Consider the following 25,548-nt stretch of genomic DNA (forward strand, 5'->3'; position numbering starts at 1 on the left):
TATCTTGTCCGTCTGCAGCAAACAGGTGCGTCTGCGCTTGGAGGCAGCAGCTCTCTGCAGAAGCTGCTCGGCAGGATGCCGCTGCTGCGGGCAGCGTAACCAGCGCGGGCCGGCCCGGGGGTCGAGGCGGGGTCGCGGCGGAGCTGCGGGGCCGGTGCAGGTGAAGGTGAGGGCGGAGCAGCGGCCCGCAGCCCGCATGCCCGGCGCTCGGACATGCTCACTAGCGGCGCGGCGCGGGCTCCCGCGGGCAGTCGGCGCCGAGGCGCTCGCGGAGCCGCCGCAGGGCCCCGAGCCGCGCGTCCCGGGGCACCGAGCGCAGGTGAGCGGGGCCGGGGGGGGCCGAGCGGGCGGTCGGTCGCTGTGCGCGGTGCGTCCCGCCCGGCCGGCCGGCGGCACCGGCGCTCCCGCACATGGCCGCGGGCTGCGGGGCGCGCGGGGCGGCGCGGGGGCAGCGCCCCGGGCGGCCGCGGCTCGGCCGTTCCCCGCAGCCGCCGACCTTCCCGGAAACTCGAAACGTTCTCCACGGAAGGAGCAAATGAGCGGGGTAGAGCAGCCGGCATCCCGGCGGCGGCACGGCGTGGCTCCGGCTGCCCGCAGCAGTCGCTCGCTGCCCGGCTCCCGGGCGGTCGGTGGCTGCACTCCGGTAACGCTTCCGTGCGCGCATCCCTGCCCGGCACGGGGCGAGCGCTGCCCGCCCGCGGGGAGCCCGAGCGGAGCCGGGGCAGGGCGGGGCTGCTCCCGGCTCAGACGTGGCTGTGACACGGCCGGGGCTCCAGGCGGCTCGGCTTGCCCTTGTCAAGACAGGCTTCCTGTACATCCCGAACTTGTGTTACTGCTCCGAGCGCTGCTGGGTGTGATCCACCCTGCTGTGCACAGCGCTGACTGTTCACATTGGAGGAATTCTTCCTTCTTTGTCAGTGCTTGCACAGGTGTGCCCCAAAGCTCTTCATGGAGAAAGCTCGGTGTATTTAGCCCTCTGTCACAGGTGGAGATGGTCAAACTCCTTAACTTCTCCAATTTACACCGCAGGTCCCCACTGTGGCTCAGGGGTCCCCATCTCTAGTGCTGCTTCCATGCCGGTTTTCCCCAGTTCTAATATACCTGGAGTTAATTGTTTTAAGTGACAGTGACTCATGGGAGGAATCTGACTCTGCCTGAATGAGCAACTCATTCTAGTAACTTGAATTTTCCAAGTAAGCTGGCTTGAGCTGCATTCTTTTCGTTGGGAGGATTGCAGAGGAAAAGTGGTTCTGAGATACAATACAGAGATTATTCTGCTATTTAATCTCTCTCTGACAGTTGCTTGGGGCAGAAGGCTCCTCCAGAACTACTTGTGGATGGCAGCTGCTTAGTTTTTTAAAGTGACAAATGAGAAAATTTGCTTGGTTGGTGGGACAAGCCATGAAAACAGAACCACATCTTAGAGTACTTGGGAAGAAAGGCATTTTTCTTTCATCCCCTTTTGGAGCAATAGATAATTGCCAGTTGTCAGCACCTTTTCAAAACTTTTAGAAACTGCCTAAGGCTTGTGGAACTGATGAGTTCTTAATTTTCACAGTAGGCCCTGATATGGCAACCACTGTCATAACACTTCAGGGGTTTTAGTTTTGATAGTGGATATAATGATCCTGTGTTCTAGGGAGGGGCTGTGTAAATATGAATTTTGTGTTCTGCCTGGCAGGGACCAATGGAGTGTTACACTGAACACGTGTTCTAATTTATCATGGTATAAAGGATAGATTTAATTTTAAAGAGAAAAAAAAAAGGTGTGACTCATAACACACTAAGGAGTGAGAGATCCCATGTGAGTCAGGATCCACAGTGCATAATTTCTGTTCTCTTCTGCATAATTAATAGTGAAGAAACTTGTGATTTACAGTACATCTTCAGGATTTATAATAACTGTGAGAGAACTTACATAGATCCTGACAAAATGAGTCAAGCAATTTTTATTTTTTTATTTGCTCTAACCCCACTGGAGGAAGGCCAGTAAAAAACTGGGGCCTAAGAATGATTTATAACATTAAATATCATGTTTCTTTCTTTGAATAAGCTCAAACTCTATGGATGCCTTTATGCAAAGCTAAGATAGTCTTGTTCAGATATTTGAGATTTTTCTGTTTGTAGTGTCGTGTTGCTTATTACTGCATTAGGAACCACATGCTTTCTAGGAACAGGACAAATTCCTCCACCCCTGTCCAAAGGAACAGTCTGCTCCAAATGCAGGAAAAACAAACTGCAGCAGCTGCCACAGTCCCAGGGCAGTGTGTAAAACACAGCTCCCAGTGCCCCCTCCCTTGGCTCTTACCTGGCAGCTGTGAATGCTTCCAGCATGGAAAATACTGAGGAGCGCTGGGCTGCAGCACTTTGCCTCCCAGTTCAAAGGACTGATGAGTGAGCACTATTCTCAGATAACCAGTAGTGCCTTCTGGAGGACAGGTGTGTGTTTGGGAAAAGCTGGAGTGTTACAGGTGCTGCAGAAAAGGAGGTGGTACTCAAATACAGCAGATTTCCCCGGGGCTGGTCTGTGCCACAGCCCTTTGTAAGAGATGTAACTCAATCACTTGTCCTTTCACACAGGCTAAAGAACCATTTAGAAAGGCTGATTTGTGTGGTGGGGAATACCATCTGTGTTGTGCTTTGGGTTACCTCTAGCAGTGGCAGCCAAAGGTGGTTAACTGCTGAGAATGATCCAAATCAGAACTGAGCAGCCAAACAAACAGGGGATTTGTGAGGAGGTGATTTGTGAGGAGCAGTTCCTCAGCCCAGCAACATCTGCACAGAGGCAGGGAAGGCTGGGGTCAGGTGGGCCCTTTGTGCTGGCATGAAGTGATTGCAATTATGGTATGTGTGTGTCTCCTGTCAGGGCTTTTCCTGTGCTAAACACTGCTTTACTGCTGTGGAACCAGCTCCTGAGTGATGTGGTTGGCTCTGTCTAGGATTGCTATCCCTGGCTTCTCCAGAAACCATCCATCCAAGCTGCTGTCAGCTCTAGTGGGTGAGGTTTGCATGCCTTGTGTTCCTCTGAGATTGTAGCACAGTTCTTTTTCTGCCTCGAGGGAGCCACTTGTGCTGTGCCTCTCTGTGCCTGGATTCAGGGATCTCTCTGCTGGAAAATATCCTGCTCTGTATTTTGTGCCCTCCTCTGCATATTTCTTGCATTAGTGGGGTGGGTGACCAGCTCTTTCCAGAAAATATTAATAAAGCTGTAGGCAGGCAGCACAAGTCCATGTGAAAGGCCAACAAGGCTTGTTATGGCAGAAGGTTTGGAGTGGACAAATCTCAAGTAATTTGTTGCCACTGAGTCATGTTCTGTGGAGGTGGAAGTGTTCCTTACAGCCCTGCCCTGCCTTATTTAAATATTTAAACATTTAAATGCAGCAAGGAGCAGCAGGGCCAGTACCTTTTCTGTTGCCATAGATCTCCAGTGTAGACTGTTCGTATTAAAGTCCTGTACTGGAAGGCAGTAAAGGTTAGTATTTAGAACTCCTGTGGCATTCATGCATGCATGGATAGCTCTCCCTGGCAGATTTTTTTCTTTAGGAAAGCATTTGGTCTGGTGCCACAATGTCCAGCTTTCCTGGGACACTCTCAGCCCTTTAACCGGTACAGTGACCTTGGGCCAGCCTGGCCACCACCCTTCCTGTGATTCAGTTCAGCAGCTGATAATAAATGGAAGTAGAATTTGACATTTTGGCAGTACCTTTGGAGTGTTTGCCTTCTGGGCAGTGAGGTCCCAGGGCTGGGAAGTACAGCAGGCTGCAGTCACTGAAAGCTCAGTCACTGAATGGGCAGTGTCATTGTTGGTGGTGAAGAATGTCGTGTCAAAATGTGTTGTGATATTTGCCAGGAAATGGAGAGTCCATGAATGACTAAAAAGTGCTCTGTGACACAGCTGTGATGGCACTCAGCCTGCAGGCTGGGCTCTGCAAGCTAGAGCTGTGCTTTGAAATTTACTTTGGTAATTTCTTTTGAAGGCACTTTTCTAGTAAAATTTCACCAGAGAGTTTGCTGTAAAGATGATGAAAGGTCTAGAGGGGAAGTCCTGTAAAGAGCAGCTGAGGTCACTTGGTTTGTTCAGCCTGGAGAAGAGGAGACTGAGGTCAGACCTCACTGGGGGCTGCAGCTTCCTCCTGAGGGGCAGCACCAATCTCTGCCCTGTGACAGGAGGAGGGAGCAGCTGGAGCTGTGCCAGGGCAGGTTTAGGTTGGATTTTAGGGAAAAGTTCTTCCCCAGAGGGTGCTGGGCACTGCCCAAGCTCCCCAAGGAATGGGCACAGCTCTGAGGCTGCCAGAGCTCCAGGAGAGTTTGGACAATGCTCTCAGGGATGGCCAGGCTGGGATTGTTCAGGTGTCTGTGCAGGGCCAGGAGTTGGAACAGATGATCCTTGTGGGTCCCTCCAGCTCAGGATATTCTGTGATCTGACTCTGTATCTCCTTTTGGTGTTCTGGTGTCTGACCAGAGATCTCCCCCTTACAAAAGGTAACACAGAGATGTGCTCCTAGCCTGGTTCAGTGCACACTGGAACAGGAAAACAGCCTTTGGAGGGGCTTTGAGGCTCAGGGAAACCTTGGTGCCCGAACAGCTGAGTTTCATTAGGCAGAGTGATCCTGGTGCCTTCTGCCAGCTGACAATCACCAGGTGTATTTGGCCATTTTGCTAATGAAGAGGGGGATTATGGAAGGAGCTGTAATTCAACTAGGGAGCAGTGTTTGTCAGAGGATTTTATTGAGCTTGCAATCGCATTTTTCTTCATTACATATACTCAATATTTTATGGTAGTCTTTATGTCTGTTTTCATTGTCACCTGATGCCTGGTCTAGATGGACTATTCCTATCCAGGAAAGAATCAGCTTTACTTCAGCATTATAATGACAAACTGAGAACAGAAAAAAGGGTAAACTCAGCTTTCACACTGCACATATTGTTCATGGCTGAAGGGTCCAGTTAAGTCAATGTCCAATTATATAATGAAGAGATAGTGATCTGTTTAGCTTTTTAGAAAATTAAATTCCACTGAAACAATATAACTGGAACTATAGAAGTAGGAGGAAAACTATTTTCCATTCTGAAGCAGGCCTTTGTATAGAGTTGAGTTTTTTTAAACTCACTAACAGTAACTAATAACTTGTACATTATACAGCCCACACTGAGTCATTGTTTACTCAGGGAAATTACTTTCAACAGCCAGACTTGTTTGTGAAGTTTAATAACTAAAATATGCAGTTCTGTGCTTTACAAGGCTGCACACTATAACCAACATTTTGGAAAAAACAAAACCTGGTGCATGTTTGCAACACCTCACAGCACTGCATTACAAATGCTGCTGCTGCAGCTCAGGTTTTAATCTGCAGTAAAAGCTGGTGAGTCCAATGGTGTGGTTTGGAGACAGGGAAGATTATTGCACAAATTAGTGTTGGGCTTCTCTAGAGTTTTATTGAACCTTCCAAATTAGAGACCAGGAAGCCTTGTTCTGTGTCCACACATCTTGTTGTTTTAAATAACAGGTTGTCCTCCACTCTTAGGACTTTTGGAGTCTGTTTGAAATTGCCTCTTGTTCTTCTTGGGAGGGAAAGCCACACCTTTGCACCAGGAAGCCAGGAATTCTCTCTCTGACAGAACTGGAACTCAGACAGAAAAACAGATGTTTCTTTTGCCTCCTTTGAGTGAGAACTGGAGTTCAGTGTGAGCTTTTCTGCCTTTTCCTGACTCATGATCTGCTGTTCTGTGTTAGCATGGGATTTTCTCACAGATGTTACAGGAAACTTCCCTCCCCACCCATTACACCTGAAAAGGTTTTAACAACAGCCAGGGTTTGTGTCCCTGGTTGGTTTTGGGGTTCTGAGTAAACAACCAAGTGCAACATCCAGCAGAGCACCCATCACATTTCTCAAGTAAACCAAGTGCTTCATTTTAAATAGTGCATTCAAAAGGTTTATTTTCTGTTTTTCCCAACATTACAAGCTGTTTTGGACACAATTTTGTTGGAAAACAGAAAGGAAGACCTTTGTCTCATAATGAAGGCGAATACAAAATTTGTGACTTGCAAAATCCTCATTTTATTTGTGCATGGATTTGTTTGCTCTTATAAGTGAGTGAAGGGATCAAAAGCAAGTTCTGCAGAAAAGTACAGAGTGTGTTTTTGTGTGTGCCCAACCACAGCACTCTATGGGAATGCAGATTGTATTTAATTTTGCTGATCTTCTGTCCAGGAATCTGGTGGATAGGACCTGGGAACAGCAGTTTATGGAACTATCAGCAAAGCTTAGAGCATCAACTTTTACCATCCCAGAAATTCTCATGTTTTACTTTTATAATTCCATTGAAACAACTGTACAGTGCTGTGATAATCCTAGCAGGCTTGGAATTACTGAGAGAACCACCAGGTTTCCTTGGACATAAACCCAACTGCAAGGTGTCAGGATAGTCATGGGTTATTTCTGATCACCTGGGGTGTAGAAAAAGTGTGGATGGACATATCAAGGTGAAACGTGGTTGTTTGGAAAGGGAATTTACAAATTCATAACCTTGAAGGGGTTTGAATATTCTGTGCTGGTCTGAGAGAAAACCAGAGGCTGAAAACCCAGAAGGAAAAGTGGAGGCTGAGAAAGGGTGGGAGGCCAATAGAAAAAGCAGAAACTGAAAAGGAGTGGGAGGCCAAAATGGTGTGGGAGGTCAGCAAGGAAAGTAGAGGCCAAAAAGTGGAGGCTGGAAAAGTTAGATGGAGATAAAGATGTGTGGGAGGCAGAAAAGGTGGTGAGGCCAAAATAAGCCCATATCAGAGATCTGATCAATCTCATTTTGCTCTGTTGGCCTCCACATCCTCCTGAAGAAGGGGACTCTCAGACTATTCAGCTGAAGAAAATGAAAGCTCAGCTTCATGGAATAACTTGGGGACAAATGCCCATTGTCCTGGCTCTTGTATTGCTTCAGTTGGAGCTTAGTTTCAGCCCTTAAAAATTTGGTTTCCAGCAGAAAGCTGGAATTGTTTGAATCTTGATTGTAAAAGTAGTGCAGGTGAGCTGTAGTGCTGCCTCTCTGTTCAATACCTTAAAATATTGTCCTTTAAGATCACCAAAGAGGTGTCCCCTAAACCCACAGAAGGAACAGCACTCTCTGACTGCTTTTGCAGGGATTTGAGAAAGCTGGGACGAATTTGGGATCATTTATGCAAGAGGTATTTCCAAACCAGGTGTGTTAAAGTCCTTTAGAACTTTTAAGAAAAAACAACATAATGAAGAAGCACAGTGTCTTTTCTCTTTGCCTGATTTAATTAAAGAATACAAGGGCTGATGGTTATGAGCCATTTACATATTAGGGTAAAGCTTTCAGACGTTATTTGAGTGAAATATAAACTAATCTGATTTGAGGTATTTGTGTCTTGGTAGAAGGAAGAAGCAGAAAGGAAAGGAGAGTAAAAAAAGAGATGAGCTGCACTTCCTGGAGAGAAAAGCAAGGCATGGCTGGTGCTGGCAGCCTGGCAGGTAGTGAGTGCTGGGAGGGACTGGGGACTTCCCTGCTGCTCTGGCACACTGGTCATGAGGGCTCCATGTGAAGAGGAAATGTTGCAAGAGATGTGGTGTTCTCTATGCAAAAAACCCTGGTGTTGTGCAGGAGGCTGTTTGATCTCTCTCTTTCAAACTGAAACTGGGTGGTTGCCAAATGCAGCTCTGAAGTTTCCGGATCTAGGTGGGGACAGGGGAGTTCCAACTGTAACCTGAATGGGTTGAACTGGCAGCTGCTGGTGTCCAAACCATTGCACTGGGAGGAAAATTCCACAAAGTGCCTCTGTGTAGGATGAGAATGTGAGCTATGTCCAGGCTCACGGCCATGGAACTCAAAGCTGCTCTCCTGTAAGTGTTTATTTTTCTCTGGAGGCTTCAGTCAAGTTGGCTGTTTGTCCCTGAGTGCAGCTTTGCTGGAATGCTGCCTGCCTGCCATCAGAATAAGGGAGCACCTGTGAAAGGATTGTGGTGTCACCTGAGAGGAAGGAAATCAGAAATCAGTGTGCTGCAGGGTGAGTTCACATCTGGGAAGAAATCTTTGTATGAGCCAGTTATTGCCTTCCAAGGAAAAATTAGGTTGTGACAAAATTTTTTGGTATGGAAAGGTAAATTGTGGTGTAGCTGTCAGCTTGGTACCTGGCTGTCTGTTTTGAGCAGTGAATTTCTCTGTGCTGAACTCTTGAAAGTGCTTTTCAGGCCACACTTGTACTGGTCTCAAATTATCTTAATTGCAAACCACTTATCTGAACTGATGAGTAGTTAACACAAATGTGACACGGTGCTCGTTAGAGTAGAAAATCAATCAGTGTTTAGTGTGGGCTGGATTGACATTTCTGAATTGATAGGGGATGGGGAGGCTCATTTGGGTCAATAAATGTCTCAGTGATGAGCGTGTGGAGTGATGCTGGCAACCAAAACCCACCAGCATCAGCCCTCATTTCTAAGGCCAAGTGTCAGGTTTTGCATTTTTTGGGAGTAGCAGAGCAGTGCTGGGACAGGATCCCCATGAGTCAGATTAGGTGATTTATGGTGCTGCTTCCCTGCTCCTGGAGCACTGCAGCTGACAGGCTGCACCCCTGGTGGCATTCCTGGGCTTGTCCCCAGGGCTGCTGGGGGTGATACTGTCCTTATGTCACTTCTCCAGGATTTCAGGTATGAGGGTGTGCAGAGGGGAGGGGATGAACAAGCAGCCAGAGAGTCTTGGAGCTCCATCCATGTCACTTCCATGAAATGCCTTTTCTTTTGTGTTCCCCCAGTATCTAAGATAAGCTTAGCCTGATATCAGTTCTGTTTAGAATCATAGAATGGTCTGGGTTGGAAGGGACTTAAAGATCATCTTGTCCCAACTTTCACTGAACCAATTTTAACTGGTTTCCTTGTAGTCCTCCACTCCCTGCCTTGTGCTTGCATCCATCTGTCCCTCTGATTAACCCTTTGAAACAAAGCTGGGAGAGCAGCGATGACAAAACCAATATTTTCTGTTTGTTTAATTCCCTGAACTGTCTGCTCAGAGCTGAATGGATCTTAGTCCCAGTCCAGAGGGGGAGAGGGCACAGACACAGCTGGGACAGAGGCTGTCACAGTAACATCAGCTGTGCAGGCCAGCTGACAGCAGCCTGGGACTGCCCTCTGGCCCCTCAGAGGACATTTTCTGTGCCCTTTTCACCTCGGACAAGTGTAGTGTAATGATGTGGGAATGATGTGTGTGGCTGTTCTATTCTTACACTGCTGTGTTTTGATCCTTGAAGTCAGTGCTAGTGAGAAGTTTGTTTGCTAGAAGGTTCTGCAGTCACACTGGGAGACTTTTGTGCTCTGATGTGTAGGCTGATTGGCACCAAAACCTCCCAGCATGTGGATGTGGAGCTAGGCCAGCTGTTTGGGACATAAATGGTAATTAGTTGCTTTCTAAATGTTGGCTTTATCGAGGTTTACAAACAGAACAGGCCATCTCCACTCCACTGCTCATAATGAGCATTCCCAAGCTTCCACAGTCCCAGCTCCTGAGCAGTGCAGGAGCACCTGCCCGTGAGTCCTGCCCTGTAATGAGCTATCAGATCAGGGAGAGAGAAGCACTGATAAATCCCTGCATGCTGCACACACTTGGACACGGAGCCAGGAAAAGCTGCTGTCTGTTCTGCCTCTTGCCAAAGCATCCTTAGAGTGGCTGGCATCCAAAACAGGGAGAGGAGCCCAAGGCACAGGGGTCCAGTTGGGCACTGGTGTCTGCAATATTTTGCTCCCTTCCCAGAGCATTTTTTTTTCCATGGATGGAGTTTGGGAGAGCCACTGCACTGAGGGTGAGGATGGGGATACCTTACCCAGGTGAGGATGCAGAGATTCCCACTTTTGCCCTGCTTTTCACCAGGTGTAAAGATCCAAGGAACCTTTGAGCCCTGTGGGACTCGAACAAGGCATTTGTGGTGGGCAGTAGAACTCAGATACTCTGTTGTGGTGTCTGAGCATGCCATGAGAGACACAGGCAGAAAAGGGAGGGGAGAAGGAATTAATTCTGCTGCCAAAACCTTCCGTGCCAGAGGTCAGATGTGGCTCCGTGCCCACTCCGGGCATACGTGCAGGTTCCTGCAATTTGTTGCTGTCACCACCAGCAGTGGCACACAAGGAAACAGAGTTTAAGAATGCCATCCTGCAACAGAGACCTCAAGAGGCTATTTCTAGATGGAATTGAAGCTCTGTGTGATGTAGGGGACTGTAAGCTCATTGTGAGGGTAGAAAACAACCAAAAGTGGTTTGCACTGGAATTCTTTATGCTGTAGTAGGCAGCTGGATTAAAATGTTTTGGAGTTTTGTTCCTTTTTGATGCACTGTGGGTGAGGAGGCTTCGCAATCAGCTGTGTAGCTGGAGTGGGTTAGCACTTAGAAAAGTGAATTTTGGAATAGTGGGGTTTAGCCCTGCAGCTACCTGCATGCAGCTACTCCTGGGAGCCATCAGCTGTTGTGGAATTGGTCAGTTCACCAGACAAGTGTGTGCTGCCTCTCACACACCCCAGCAATTCTGAGAATGTGAAGCACTCTCAGATTCCAGTCCTGTATGGCCCTTCCCCTCCAGCTCTAGGGCTAGTGGAAGCAGGAAAGGAGGTCAGGCTTGAAACCCGAAGTCGGAGGAGAGGAATTTGTGGATGGCCAGCAGATAACGCCCATCCCTCGGTGCCCTTGGCCACTCCCGCTGCCCCTGCTCTGTGGAAAGTCTGATTAAAGGCGGCCGCTCCGCCCTGCCTGGCTGAGCCATACATCCAGGCACAAATGCCAGATTCTCTTCATTCCAGCCTGCTGACTTCAAGAAGGACTTGCTCTGACAAGCTGGAAATGAGGGCTGGCAGCTTCATCTGCAGCTCAAAGGTTTTATCTCTCTTAGACACTCTTCCTAACATTTCCCACAAACACTGCTCTGCTGGTAGGAGCTGTTGCACACACAGGATCCATCAGGCGCTTATGAATAAAGCCTTACCTTGTGTAACTCTCCTCAGAACAGGCAAGGAGCACTTCACAAAGCACTTGGCACCAGGCCTGTGGCAGAGCTGGCTCTCCTTGTGCTTCAGCCTCATTATCTGGGGAGCAGTAGGAAGAGTCAGCTCAGCCTTTGATTCTCCTGTCCCCCTACCAAGCACTGATGTTCTTTCCTCCACAAAAATCCTCCAGTCCAGCCTCCATCTCCCACTGGGACTGTTTCCATCACCTCCAGCTTCCACACCATGTTCTGATAGTTCTCCACCTCAGCCTCTCTTTCCTCTCTGAGCTCCCACCTTCACTCCTGTCCCTCTGCTCCATCATGAGTTCTCTGACTTCCAGGATTGTTCTGGCCCCAGCAGCAGCTGCTGTTGCCCTGGTGCTGCCTCCCTGCTCCATGAGGGATGCCAGCTGTGTCCACCTGTTGGGTTGTTTTGCATATGCCTTTAAGACAGCTGCTCCTGCTGCATTTGCAGCCTTAAACCTGGAATATTCATATTTCCTATCTCAAGCAATGGATGAACTCAGCCTTCACTAAATGCTTTCCCAGGGTGAAATCTATTTAAGATGTAATAATGGTTCTAGAGAATCTGTGCCAGCAACTGCAAGATAACCAAGCTCTTCTTTGATTGCTGTTTGTTTCAAAATCACTATTAGAGCAAGTGTACTTTTACATTCACATATTTAACATGTGGAATGAGATAACCTTAAGCTTGATGCAGTAAAGTGTGCACCCTCATACAAAAATTTATCATAAATCAAATTTGAGTCATCATCATGATTGTGACATAATTTCTGCTTAAAAGGGCATCTTTGATGTCATCACCATATTGCTTCACAAGCAGCTTGCTGGTGTTATTTTCGGTTGGGGAGGCATGTCTATAGCCTCTAAAAACCATCAGGTCAGTGTCAAATGTCTGCCCAGTGCTTCACAGATTGCACAAGTGGCTGCTAGCAGACAAAACTTTTTTTTTTTTTGTCTGATTTTTGAGGGAGGGCTGTAACCACAGGGCTTTGACTCGTGGCCATATAACCAACCCTGCTGAGCAGAAAGGGAATCCCAATGATATCTGCTCCAAATGCTCTCTCCTGATGTGGCACTGTGCTTCCTGGACATTGTGTGAACTAAAACTTGTGAAACAAAAGCTCTAATTTCCCTTTGTGAAGCTTAATACAGAGCACACAGCTCTGGGGCAGCAGGATATGAGAATTAGAATCATTGGTGCAGTGAGGATTTTGAACAAGAAGCAGGCATGAAATACCCAAAGCATTTAACCTCTGTGTTTTATTCATCCTGGAGCAAGTGTAATTTAAAGTGGCACCTCTATAATTGATGAAGTATCTTTTTACCATTTGTTTAATTACCAGTTTCAGTGTCTAGAAAGCAGCAGATCAATAATTTACAGTGATGAACTTCCCTGTGTCTCTGTTTTTCTACTTCAGCCATGCAAACAACAGCTCCTGAAACAAACCCTCAAACATTGATGCTTTCCTTTAGGTAACATAAAAGAGCTTAACCTTTTTTCCTGCCACAGGTGCACTCCAGCACCACTGAAGCTGAGGGCAGAGCACTGACCTTGGCAAGGCAGGGTTAATTTAGGGCTTGCCCTGTGTTTTGTATCAGCTCTCAGCTTTTTGCAGCCTCCTCTCATTGTTGGAGTGATGAAGGCTGGGCTCCTGTTGTTGCTGTAGCAGCAGATGCTGCTGCCCTGGCTGTTAAAACAGAAAATTTAAGGTGATGATGCCTGTGGTTTACATGTATTTCTGACATGATGGGGTTTGAGAACAAATGTTGACTTTCCTATGTGAAATACCTGTTCTGGAGACTATGGATCCTTCTGTCAGGTTAGAGCTCAGATTCCCTCATGGCCCTGCAGCACCTCCCCAGGGGGATGTCCTTGCTCTGTCCAAGAGGATCTGTACCTGTCAAATCAGAGGGAAAAAGGTGTTTCCTTCCCAATGGGATGGGCCTTCAGACAGTTCCTCTCGTGGTTCTGGCTGCCATGGACCATGGGTTTTCCCACACAGCATCAGAACAGAAGATCTAAAGACACCCAAGTTCCATGAGATCTCCAAATCCAGGCATTTCTAGCAGGATGGTGAACTCTGCTCTCAGTCTCATACCTGTGATTCTTCTCACTTTTTAGAGCCAAGACAAATATCTTATTTCTCCTGGACCTGCCTTTGAAACTGTGCAAACAACTTAGTGACTGCATCTTTGGGCTTGGCATGAAAATAAACAGGGAATGCATCCCTTTCCTGTCTCTTAGGAATGCCAGCCCTCATCTCCTGTTGGAGAACAAGATGCTGTGGGACAGTTGGCATTTCTGTTAATGTCACAACTGTCAATTCCTTCAGGATCTCTCCTTTCAGCTGGAGCTCCCAGCCCAGAAGAAAGCTTTGTTTAGAAAACAGGTGTAAAGGGGCATGAGGAAGATTCCTGGGCCTGTTGTCTCAGCCTCAGCAGGGTTTGTGCAGTTTTACAACCACTGATGCAGGACTAGGAGTAAATCAGAGAAAGAAAAAGGGTTTGGACCCAACCACAGCTGGGGAGTGAATGTTTCCATTCTCTGCAGAGATCCATGTTTATCCAGATGTGCAACACGCATTCCTGAGAACCACAAAGGGATGGGCTCCTTCATTGTTCTTTAGTGTCTCTGTTTCTGATTAAACTGATGTCTCTGATAATTCAGAAAGTTTTGAGAATGCAGAGAGCAGGACTGTGTAGTTCTCCTTAAGAGAGAGTTAAAACTACCTTGGAGATGAGATATTGCTTGTAATCCAAAGGGGGCTAAGTTGCAGGCAAATAATTTATTTTTTTTTAACATCAATGTCATTACTGCTTTTTTTACATTAAATCTTGATTTAAGGTGGTTTTGATCCAATAGAAATGTCAGTTTTAAAATTCTTGGAAAATAATGTTCTGAATTGAGAATATTCTGAATTTAAATGCAAGCTGATGCAGGTGGACATGGGATATCTTTCTGAAATGATGGCTGTATTTTCCAGGCAGTCTGGAACATTTTTGCCATCACAATGACAGCTCATCATTCCCTGTGGATGTTAAATGATGCTAAATCTATTTTGGGACAAAAAAGATTCACCAAAGCATTAAATCCTTCATGAGTGATACAGGGGGGGCTCCTTGGGGCACAGGCAGAGCAGCCAGAGGAGATGACCTCACACAATACCCTTCATCTGCTGCCTTTTCCCCTCCTTTTCAGCAGGAGCAGGGCAGGAGGGGAAAGGGAAGCAGCTCAGACATCAGCTGCAATATCATCTGCCCACGTGCTCAGCTCACTGCCAGCCTCACTGCTGGCTCCTCTCCTTCCCTCTGCCTCTGCAAACTGTTCCTTTCAGCACAATCTGGAATTTCTACAGCTCATCCAATATTCTTATTTTGGGTTCATGAGCTAGTTGTTGAAACCCTTTCCTTAAACTTTTCTTAGGGGGCTTGTGCCAGCACATCAGTGTCAAGTGCTCTTTGTTCCCTTACAAAGAAGGGTTTGAAAAGTTCAGTCTCATGTGTGTCACTAATAGTTTTATTAGAATTTATTTATAACTTTTCAGTGCCCCAAAATAACTGCCTGCCTTAGGCCAACAAAGTCAGTTTGAAACAGAGGAGAGAGGAAAAAGAAAAAAAAAAAAAGTTAAAAAAAAAAAGTGGAAGTACAAATTGTGCCTGTAAACTCTTCACTTATAAATCATCAAATTAAAAACTGCTCCACTTGTTTGAATGTCCAAAGCATTCAATGTGCTCCCAGAACTTAACTCCACTTGGGAACTTAAAGTTTGCTACAGAATTTTTTTACAGAAATATTTGCTACGTTTGCTTTAAGGAGGGTCACACCCAGAAGGACAATAAGAATTTGTTACTCCCAGGTGTCACCCAACACTTGCAGGTTGCTGACTTGGCTTTTTTCCCTAAGGAACCTGTGGATAATCCACGGAACAAACCTATGGCAGATGCAATTGTGCTGTTACAAAATGTTGCTCACAGCAACATAATCCCCATATTTTGGGTACAAATGATAAAGCTATCCCAGATATGACACTGATATAAACATCTTTATCCTACTATAAATTGTCCATACTAAGGGATTTTGCTGTTACAGTAACAGTAGAGAGGGGTAGGGTTAGTTATTTGTTGGGGTATCACTCATGTACAAACTATTTTATAAAAAAATCCAAATATAAGCAAATATGTTCCACATGTGAGCCTCTCTCCTGTGCTTTTCAGGAAAGTTTTAGTCATTTGACCTCTATTCTTCTGTCTTTGGAAGCTTGAATATACTCATAAAATCTAGATATTACCTATGCTGCAGTCTCCACATAACAGAAAAGTTCATGGCTTTGAAAACAAATTAGGAATTCCACAATAGCTTTATTCTAGCTTTATGAAAAGGAAAAGCTCTGTGCTGCCTTAAAAGAAACAATTTCATTTGGCTGTTTTGGAGGGAGGTATTTCCTTTTTAACCTGTTTTTCACAGTACCAATGATCTGATTTTGGGTGTGGTTTGTTTTAATGTAAAGCTACATTGGTGAAAGTTGTCAATTAAGAGAAAAGAACAGGAGAGGTCAGTGAAGTTCAGTTCTTTCCTATAAAGCAGTCTGATATAGCAGATAAATGTGGTATTTGGATTTGTGTGAAATGATGAGTGTTGGCACAGTTAAGAATGATGTCTTTCAGGTAGCCTGCCTTAGGTTTCAGATTTAACCCACTAAAGAAAATAAAGCCAATTAAACTTTCTGTTTTAGTGCTGGCAGTTCTAAACAGATAATTCCTATATTTAGAGAAGAATTTTGCAATCATTGGGGGCACAGGGGAGGCTTGGGATCCTGTTAATACAACTTTAATAGGGGTGGATGAACTCTGCTTTCAGACTCAGTCTCCTACCTGTGATTCTTCTCACTTTTTAGAGCCAAGACAAATATCTTATTTCTCCTGGACTTGACTTTGAGCAAATATCTTAGTGCCTGCATCCTTGGAGCTGGTATGAAAAATAAACAGGGACTACAACAGCGTTAGGGTCCAGCCTGACAGCTGAGACTTTGTACTGACTTAAATCCACAGGGAGCTCGTTCCCAAAAATGTTTTTCTCCAAATTTAACTTCCAGATACCACTGACCACAAACCATACCAGCAGAGGCCATCTTGCTGAATTGCTTTATAATTGTTATGGAGCAAGTATTACATGAGGAAAGAGGCATAAGAGCATTTAAAATTAGAGCTTTTTTTGTAGCTCTTTTTCTCTCAGAGTCATAACCACTTGTATTTCCCAGCTCTGAAAAACCTGCCTGTTGCACTCATTTTTCCCTTGCTGTACAGTTAAGGATGTGAAGTATTTAACAGGACAAAAATTAAAGGTCAGTCTAAAAATCCTCAGAAATCAAGATGTCCCTAAAGATAAACAGTGTGAAACATCCTCTTGGCCCAGAACATGCCCTGGAAGGCTCTGAGTGCACACCCTGTTCTGGCCAGGTGTTGTGGGGACAAGGGCCAGGTACAAGCAGCTGCTGAGATCCTGGTGGCACTGGAGGAATCCTGTGGGACAGCAGAGGGAATTGGGAATAAATGGGAATAATTGGGAATCTCAGCTGTGTTTTCATGGGGACCGTGAAGCTCCTGATGCTGTGATGTGGAGAGACTCTAATCTCTCATCAATGACTCTTTCAGAAGGGTAGCCTGGGTTGTTTTTTCTTTAAGGCTCTCTTTTTAAGGTTTTGGTTTGTTTTTTTTTTAATTGCTGTGGCAAACTGAGCCCTGCAGCTCAAGGAGGTCTCAGCAGCTGACAGGAAAATGTTGGCTGGGATTTGGCCTTGCTTTCCCCTGGAAGTTGTGTCATTCTGCAGAGAAGAGCCATAGGATGTGGCAGGGCTGCAGATACAGAATTGTTTGTACATTTTGTCACAAACATCTCTTGCTGTCAGGGAGGAAAAAAAAAAAACAAAACAACAAAACTCTGGGTGATAAATCTGTCTAGCAATTTATATTGTGCTCATTTCCGTGGCAGCTCTGGGGCTGTGTTTGCTCAGCAGGCTGCCCTGCACTGGGTGCTCCTGGCCTTATCCATAGAAAAATCAGAGATGGAAAGATCCCCCTTGATGGGAATCACAGAGAAACCTTCCAGTTCTATCACTTTCCCCAAATGAGGCCTCTGTGAGCATTGTTGTAGGAACTCCCTTCCATTTGTATAAGAAGAAGGAAAATCTGTCCTTTAACTGGGCTTGCAGGTTTGGTGTTTGCTGAAGGGATGGTGGGATGTGCACAGCTGCCTGGAGCTGCTGAAACTCTTGGCCTAGGAGACATTAATTCCTGCTATTTCGTGGCAGTGCTGCAAAAATGAACTTAAATGGTGCTCAGTGTCTTTGCTGTTTAAACCAAGATGAATTAGAGACCTGTCCAGTTCATAAAACATTAGTGCTCCGTGGATCTGCAGCCCAGGAAGGGGAGCTCTCAGCCTGCCCTCTGCATCAGCACTGTCCATGTTGTGTTTTAGGGCATGGCTGTGTCTTTTCCTGCCTTTTCCCAATCAGAGACATGCTCAGCAAGTGTTATTTTATAGATTTCAAAGTATATTCTGTCTTTTTCCTGCCATGGAGAAAAGCAAGGACATTACAGAAGGACAGGGCATCTCTAATTTGTCCATTTAGTTGCTATTTTGGGCTGTGGGACTGGACCCTGCTCAGCAGAGGAGTCCCAGGTGAAACTCTGTCCCTCTGTGTGCAGGGGAGCCCTGGATGTGCTGCCTCCCCCTGATGTGTGAGCAGCCTCCTCAGGATTCCTGTACATCCTTCTCCTCCAGACTGCAAACAGTTTAGTGCTGATCTGGCCTTATATAGTAATTTCCTATTATTAGAAACATTTCCTTGGGATCTTGCTCAGGGAGTAGCAGAGGGAAATCCTGTTTCCTTCATCTAACTTGCAGGCAAAGCACCAGTGCTCACTCTTTCCTTATCTCGTGTGCATGGAACAAGAAGTTTTTGTTGTGATTTGCTTTCCAGCCTTAAGCCCTTTCTAACACTGAGCCTCTTTTCAGAAATGCAGGAAAAGAAATGTGAAGGAATAGGAACTGTCAGTCAGCAGTGTGAGCTGTAAAGTTTTGTCTGCAGCCTGAACATTCCCTGTCCTTTTTCATTGTGCTTTCCTCCCTCAGATTGAGTCCTTCCTTTGGAAAACCAGCTCTCTGTTCAGTGCTGGTTTGTGTGAAAAGCAGAGTGCTAGGATATTTCACCTGAGAGTGCCAGGGATGGGCAGACAGCCAATGGCTGTGTTAAAAAAGAGGAACAGCTTTAAATTAAGGAAGGAGAAGGTTTTGTTCTGCGTGCAACAAGAAGTGTTTTTACAGGCGAGACTCACTGGAAGCACAGAGATATGCACAGGCTTTGAACACTTAATTTTTCCTGTGAAAACATTTTTTCCCCTTAAAAGGAAGATGTAGGTCCTGCCACTAGGAGTGACTGTTTGGAAAGTCAGTCGGCAGGAATGCACATCAGCTGAACTGAGTCAGGCTGTTTGTGTTACCCTCCAAACCCCATCCCTGCCACAGCCACTGCAGGGGAGCTGCTGCAAAGGATTGTGTCAGAGCAATCACAGGGAATTAACTGCTGGGTTTAAACTTTGTTGTTGGAGTCAGTGCAACAATTGCTGTTGGGATTGGAGTGTGTTTGTAAAATCAGGGAAACCCTGACAGGGCCGTGAGCGGGAGCAGCCACAGGCATGAGACAAACTGGCATCACATTAAGGGCATCTGGTAATTATAAAGTGGGACTTTGTTCTGATGGCCACTGTCAAAGCCAGCCAGCCATTTCTGTTTCACTGCTTCAACAGAAAGCAACAACAAGGAAAATTTATCTTAATTTGTTAGATTAACCCAGTTTCTGTTTTCGCTCACGTCATAGACCCAGAATTATTGTGTGTGTGCGGGAGCCATAACTAAATACAAGGCTGTCATATGTGCTTTTTAATCCATCACCAGGGGCATCAAAACAGGGAACAGCACTGGCACAGAAAGTGCAGGAATCCAAGGAGATGTGTGCATCTCCATATTTTGCAATCTCCCTTTTTTTTGGTATTTATTTTTGAAAGACTGAGCTTGGGAAGAAAAGAAGTTTGGTGTTCTCACTGACAAAGCTTCTTGAAACAAACAAAACCAGTATTGACAGTTTTAGGCATTACAAAGCATAAATTAGAATCCAAAATAATAATCTAAATATTCTTTGTCTTCTGGTTTTTGAACCCTTTTGGCCACACCTCACTATTTTGAAGGTTTTGTCTGTAACCCTGCAAACACCTTCACACAGAAGCGGAGAATTCAGTCAACTTGTGATGTCATGAAGTTTGCAGTAAAGTGAAGGAACTCCCATCATCTTGAGGCACCTTTTGAGTGAGTATAACCAGCTTTTGGTTTAACCTTTCTAGGTGTGCAGTTTCATAACTGAGCAGGAATGTTGTGTCTCCAGGGGCCAATGTCCTGTGTTCAAACCTCTGCTCATGACTACTTGTTTGGAGCACTCTTGAGAGGGGAAGAGGAGATGCTTTAATCCAAAAACTGGGTAGAAAAGAACAGTTCTTAGCAGAACTAATAATATAGGGAGGAGGTTTTGCCTTTTTATCAAACCTGTTACAATATTTAGCATTGGCTCTTTGGCAGGGCATTGATTTATCCTTATCCTGCAGTCAGATGTTCATCCTCTGTTGGACACAGGGTGTTTTTCCTCATCAGTGGGACAAATGTCTCAGAACCTTCAGCTTCTGCTATAGGGTGTTTTAGGCATTTTAATCAGTTTTAGATCAGGATAATCTGGACAGCAGGACACATGTGACAGGTTAAAGACATTTCTATTTTTTGATTAAGATGTTCCTCTGACCTGTAAGAGGAAGGGCTCTCAAATTCCTGGCCTGTTTAGGGTGGTTTCTTTCCCATGGTATTTTTGCCAAGTGCTTTCTAATTATGGAATGTGTCTTATTCTGTAGTTCTTTTGCAAGGCAGAAATAACGAATATTACAAAAATCCAGAAGGAACTCACTCACTGGTAGATGAACTTGACACCTTTCGGAGGAACATAGATGTGATCCACGTTGGTTTTTGAACAGCATAAACCCAAGGCAGCATCTCACACCTCCAGATTTATGTTTTGCAGTGGAATCTGCACTGCAGAGGGGAGCACTGATGGTGTTTTCATGGGCCCAAACTCTTTATTTTTCCAGCAGAGCCACTGCTTGCGGGTACAGCTTAGCGAGTCACGCTCGGCTCTGCGAGCCTGTCGGAGCAGGGCTGACAGGAAAGGTTTCCAGTCCCCTTGCTTTGAATGTGAAATTGTATTCAGGGAATCAGCTGCTTATCTGCAACGAGCAGAGCAATCCCAGTGCTCTAATCCAGGGTTTAAATGAGTCACTTCTAACTGGTGAGGCCTGGAAAACTTGATTCATCCCTCAGCCTGTAGTTGCCTGTTGGAGTGAGCCAGACCTTGCCAGGCATCCTCAGCAGAAATCACAGACAAGGGCTGGGCTCTGCTGCTGGAAAGGAAGAGTCTGGTTTTATCACCTTCATAATCCAGGATCAAGATCTTATAAAGTAAAATTATCTCTGCTTTCCAACTTTTTTTTTTCCCCCTCCTAATTTAGGCTAACCCACATGCAGGAGTGTTTTCCTCACCAGCAGAAGTTGGGCAGTAGTTTGGCTACAGAAAAAAAGCATTTTGAGGAAAGGTCTTTTCAGTGAGTAAATAAATAAGAGGGTTCTCCTGCATGAAAAAACCAAGGGAAATATGTAAAAAATGTACCTCTAAGTGCTGGGGTGTTGTATATTCTTCTCTTATGTGGCATTTTCTGTGATGAGATGTGATCTGAGAAGTGTTAGGAGGTGTAAACCAGGGAAAAGGTGAAGTTATTTATGTGAAGATAACTCTGCTAATACTTAGAATTGTAACGGGAGTTTCACTGAATCTGTTTGGTGACAATTAGACTGGTCTGAGGAGTGCTGCTGGAGCACTGACATTCTCCTCCTGAAGAGTTAGAGCTGCCAGGCCACAGCCTTAATTATGCTTGGAAAACTCCTGGCTCAGGGCTCACTGCTGTGTTTCACTAATGGCTGATGTGGCTCAGTTTGGGAAATGGAGTTTTTATCACCTCTGATCTCACCTGTGCACAGCAGAAGGGATTGGAGCAGTGTCAGTGCCAGCCCAAAGCTGAACCCTCCTCCGAGCCACATCCTGAAGCTGCTGCCGTTAAAAATTCACCCAGATGAGATAAGAAGTGAATAAAAGTCCTGCCAAGCAGAGTTGTGCAAGAACCACAAATAATGTTCAAAATGGAGTCTGAGAGGGCAGAGGAGCCGTGGCACTGCAGTGCTCCCAGCAGACAAGCTCCAGCCCAAATCCTTGGCACATTCTGCCTGTGACATCCACAGCAGCCAGAATCTCTGGGATCTCTGCCTTGGGCAGGGCTAATTAGAGGGGAGTGCTGCACCCAGCCACTGACAACATCTGCTACGTCTGTTTGCTTTATTTTGTTGTTGTTTTTGTCTCCTCTCTGAGGAGGATGAAGCTTTTTAGCTTTTTGCTCTAAATCTTTTTTACTTCAGAGCTTGACCTTACCCTTCCTGTAGCAGAATTTGTGAAGGATGCATTTTGATAAGAAGGGAAAAAACAAAGCAAACAAAAAACCCTTTAAGCAGAGCTGAGTGCAGATAGTGCCAGTCATGAAACATCAGCAGCTGAGCTTGGGAATCATTCCATGGCTCTGCATGTTCAATGATTAGAGAATCTGTTTTCTCACAATATGAATTGCCTGAAACACCTGAGGGGTGTCATCCTCTCTAATAGATTTATATCTTTATTTGCACTACCTGTAACTCCTTTTAGGATGGATCCACAGCTTATTCCATTGAGGAACAAAATAATTAATAAAATCATAGAGTGATTTTAGATTGGAAAGAACTTGTGGAGATATCTGGTCCAACCTCATTTCTGGGCAGGACCAATTTAGATCGAGTCACTCAGACATTGTCTGGTTGAGTTTTAAATATCTCCATAGATAAAGTTTCACAACTTTTTGGGACCCCTGTTCCAGTATTTGACAACACTCATTGGGAAAAACATTTCTCAAGAACTCATTGGAATTTCCCTTCTTCCAGCTCGTGTCCACTGTCTCTTGTTCTTTCACTTTCCTCTAATGCTAGTGAAGGCTGTGCAGTATTTTTGTCAGAATGTTCTTATCTCAGGAGGTGGGTGGGAAATGAGGTGGGGTTTTCACAGTCTTGGTGTAGCTGTGATCATAAATAATTCTGTGTGAGAAAACTGATGAGCCCAGAGACAGCAAAATGTGCAACTTCTGTTTGCAGGGCTGGGAACTGAGAGCAGCAGTGCCTTCACTGTGTCCCCTGGAAGGCTCCTCCTTGGTAGTGCAGGTTATTTTGTAATGAGGACCTCACAACTTCCAGCTAAAATGGGTGTTTTGGTGATGGATGGCTCCAAAGAAATCTGGACTAAAATCCTGCTGAGCCAGGTTGGATGGGGCTTGGTGGAATTGGAAATAATTGAAATTTAAGGTCCCTTCCAATCCAAACCATTCTGTGACTGTAAATCCTTGTGAAGGCAAACTGCATCCAACCCTGGACTCTTTAACCCTCTGATTCCCAGTGTAATGCCAGGGCTGGGGTTTTGGGTTTGCTGTGTTTGGGGTGAGCTGGGAGCAGGTCTGGGCAGCCCTGTCCACGCTGCTGTTCCAGGACAATAACCCACAGTCCCAATCTCATCTCTTCCTGTCTGATGGCTGTGGTTTGTGTGCTAGGCTCAGCCCCAGGTTTTCCAGTGCCTGGGATTACTTTTCTTTCTGTTTTTCCTGTCATTGGGCAGCGGGAACTCCGCAGGCAGAGCGCAGCTGATTTCCCTGGGACTGCCTCTGCTGGGCTGCTCCTGCTGGGAGGGGAGTTCTCCTTGGAAAACGCCCTCTCCAGATGCTCCAGTAGGAGCCGGTGGGAGGGAGGGAGTTCTGACTGCACTGAAAATGCCATGAAAAAAAAAATTAAAAAAATAAGGCAACTGACAGAAGAGAGAACTTGTCCTGAGAGTGCTGCTTTTTGCAGCAGCGTAAGCGAAGGCTCTGCAAGGGCAGCGGGAGCTGGCGGGAGGCAGAGATGAAGTTCCGAGGAGGGGTAAGATTTATTTCAGGTTTATTTCAGGTTTATTTCAGGTTTATTTCAGGTTTATTTTGCTCCTCCGGGGGCTTTGCAGCTCTTAGATGTGCGTCTGGTCTCAGAGGAAGAGAGGAGACACATTTTCAGGGTTTCAGCAGGAAAGTGAAATGCTTTGAGAAGGATCCCTTCATTGGAAAGTTGGGTGAAATTGGCTAAAAACTCAGGGAATGCCTGTTTGGAGGAGGAAGCCAAGGTGGGAGCTGAGAAAGTGGGAAGAGAGGGGAAAGCTGTGCTCTGCTTTAGGAGGGAAGAAAGGGTGGAGCTTTCACTTGGGCACAAGGATATGAAGGGACTGTCCTGGAGCTGGGCTTTGCTCCTGTCCTTCCCAGGGCTTCTCTCCCATTCCTGCCGTCCTAAAGAGTGGCAGGAAAGGATTTATTGCCCCTCAGTTCTTCCAGGCTGTTTTAGTTTAGGAAAACTTTGTCCATGCTTTAGCAGCAGCCCAAACACCTGGGACAGCCCCAGACCTGGGAAAAGGAGTTTGTGGCAGAAGATTGAGAGGGCTGGGATTGTTACTTGGAAGAAGAGATGAGGACAAGAGGAGCAGAAATAAATAACAGTGCCATAGAGAGCACAGAAATCCTTTTTTCTGGGTTGTGTAACATGGGAAGAGAGACACTAAGTTAAGCTAAAAGTTGCCAAAGAAATGCAAAGATTATTTTCATACAGTGAATAATTGGGCCATGGAATTCACTGATTCTGGAAGATGTTGAGGTCAAGAATGAGGGAGTGTTATAAAGAAGTGTGTGAGCTTTTGCCTGGACAAGAATGCTCAAGGCTTTAATTGGTAAAGTGACCAAATTTAGGAAGAGAAGGGTTGAAAACGTCACTTCTGTAGATTGGAGCAATTCTCTGTTAAAGAAGAGTTCCCATGGGGCTGGTGTATCCCAGACCTGCTCAACACAGAGATCCTGTTTCCCCAAATATTCACTGAGAAAGTGATGGAGGGAAGGGCAGAGCTTTTGGAGAACCTCCTGAGTCCTTCTCTGTGCAAGTGGCGGTGACAGGGCTGCCCAGGGTGTTTCTGCTGGCATCTGGTGTGCTGGGGGCAGCCCCCTCTGCCCTGCAGAAAGGCTGGCAGAGGTGGCAGTGGCAGTGTGGCAGTGTGACAGGCACAGCTGGCGTCTGGGATGTTCTCTGAGGGAGCTGTGGGTGTGGAGGTGCCCTAAGCATGGCCCCGGAGTGCTCTGGAGCTCTCTTTGGAAAGTTTGAGTCTCTGAGAGACCTGGTGGTGTCAGAGGTTCTGTGGGGGTGTGGAATGCAGGGGAAGGGCTGCCAGAGGGGGTGGCAGGGGGGCTCCAGCAGGGCTGGCATTGCCAGGGCACTGCAGCAGGGAACGGGGCACAGGGGGCACAGGCTGGCCCTGGCTCCTCATGCTTCTGCCACCCCTCACCTGCTCAGCTGCTCTGGAAATCAGCATCAAAACTCACTTGAAGGGGCAGCAAGCTGATGCTTCACCTTTTAAAAATGCCTTTTTGAAATCTGTTTGTTCTCTGAAGCTGCTGTGGGATGCCCAGGCCTGTGGGCACAGGTCTCCTGAGCAAACTGCCACCAGCAACATCTTTGAACCAGCAGCAGCTTGTGCCATCTGTTCTGGAGCAAAAATGTCAGCTCCCTAAATATAGAAATTCTGTGTATTTACTTTTCCAGCCCTGGTGATCTTTCTGGTTTGCCTAGTTCATTTTTCTTAGTGCTCTTTTATATTTAGCCTGTTGATTGAAATATCATTACCCCTCTTAATGGTAAACATTTTTTCCTGTCCTTCAAATCAGTTCTTACAACTGCCTTTTCCTTTTCACTGCTAATTGCTTATTTCCTTACTCATCCCCCCCCCAAAGTAAAATCTGGAAGGTATAATTATGTTATAAATATTGAACAAATAATATTACCTACTTGTTATTTCATTTTGTCCCTACTCAAAATGTGGAAAACTTCAAAGTAATTACTTTGCAAGAATTAGTCAAGGATGTAGCATTTCTATCTCTTTAATAGAATTTTTTTAATACTGTATTCTGGAGTTCCATCCTTCCATCTGGTTAGGATGGGAAATATCAGAGGGACAACCAAGTTCTGAGTTCTCTGACTCCAGACATTCCATTGCTGGTGATGTATTGGTCTAAAAGAAGCAAGAATAAGAAGTAATTCTGAGAAATGGTCCTTGAGTGGCAGCTGCAAGTTCAAGTTGTTCCCTCTAACTCAGCTGGTCTGGGTCATCAGAGCTGTTACCTGGTTTTGGTCCCAATCCACCTGACAGCTCTGCTTTTCCCACGTTGTCTTTTGGGAAATCACTTCATTGGCCTTACATAATTAAAGCAAATAAGTGTCTTATCAATTATTATCTCAGCTCAAGTGGCTTCAGAAAGGGCAGACAAACCCAG

At 45.9% G+C, this 25,548-nt stretch overlaps 1 protein-coding gene across 3 annotated transcripts in view; it reads left to right on the forward strand.

The window, feature by feature from the left end:
- The first annotated feature begins 228 nt into the window (after positions 1-228).
- MYO1C (myosin IC) overlaps positions 229-25,548 on the forward strand; it is a 48,589-nt gene continuing 23,269 nt past the window's right edge. The window contains exon 1 of one of the 3 annotated variants that reach the window (XM_084219176.1): positions 229-319. Coding sequence is in view for 1 of the 3 variants with exons in the window: in XM_084219177.1 (XP_084075303.1) it covers positions 23,111-23,128 (18 nt within the window). In the remaining 2 variants the exon portion in view is untranslated. Of the gene's footprint in view, positions 320-7,815; positions 7,854-23,054; positions 23,129-25,548 lie in introns of those variants that run through there. The other 2 variants (XM_084219178.1, XM_084219177.1) reach the window with 2 other exon arrangements.

This window comes from Fringilla coelebs (assembly GCF_963513975.1).
Source record: "Fringilla coelebs genome assembly, chromosome: 20".
Classification (NCBI taxonomy): Eukaryota; Metazoa; Chordata; class Aves; order Passeriformes; family Fringillidae; genus Fringilla; species Fringilla coelebs.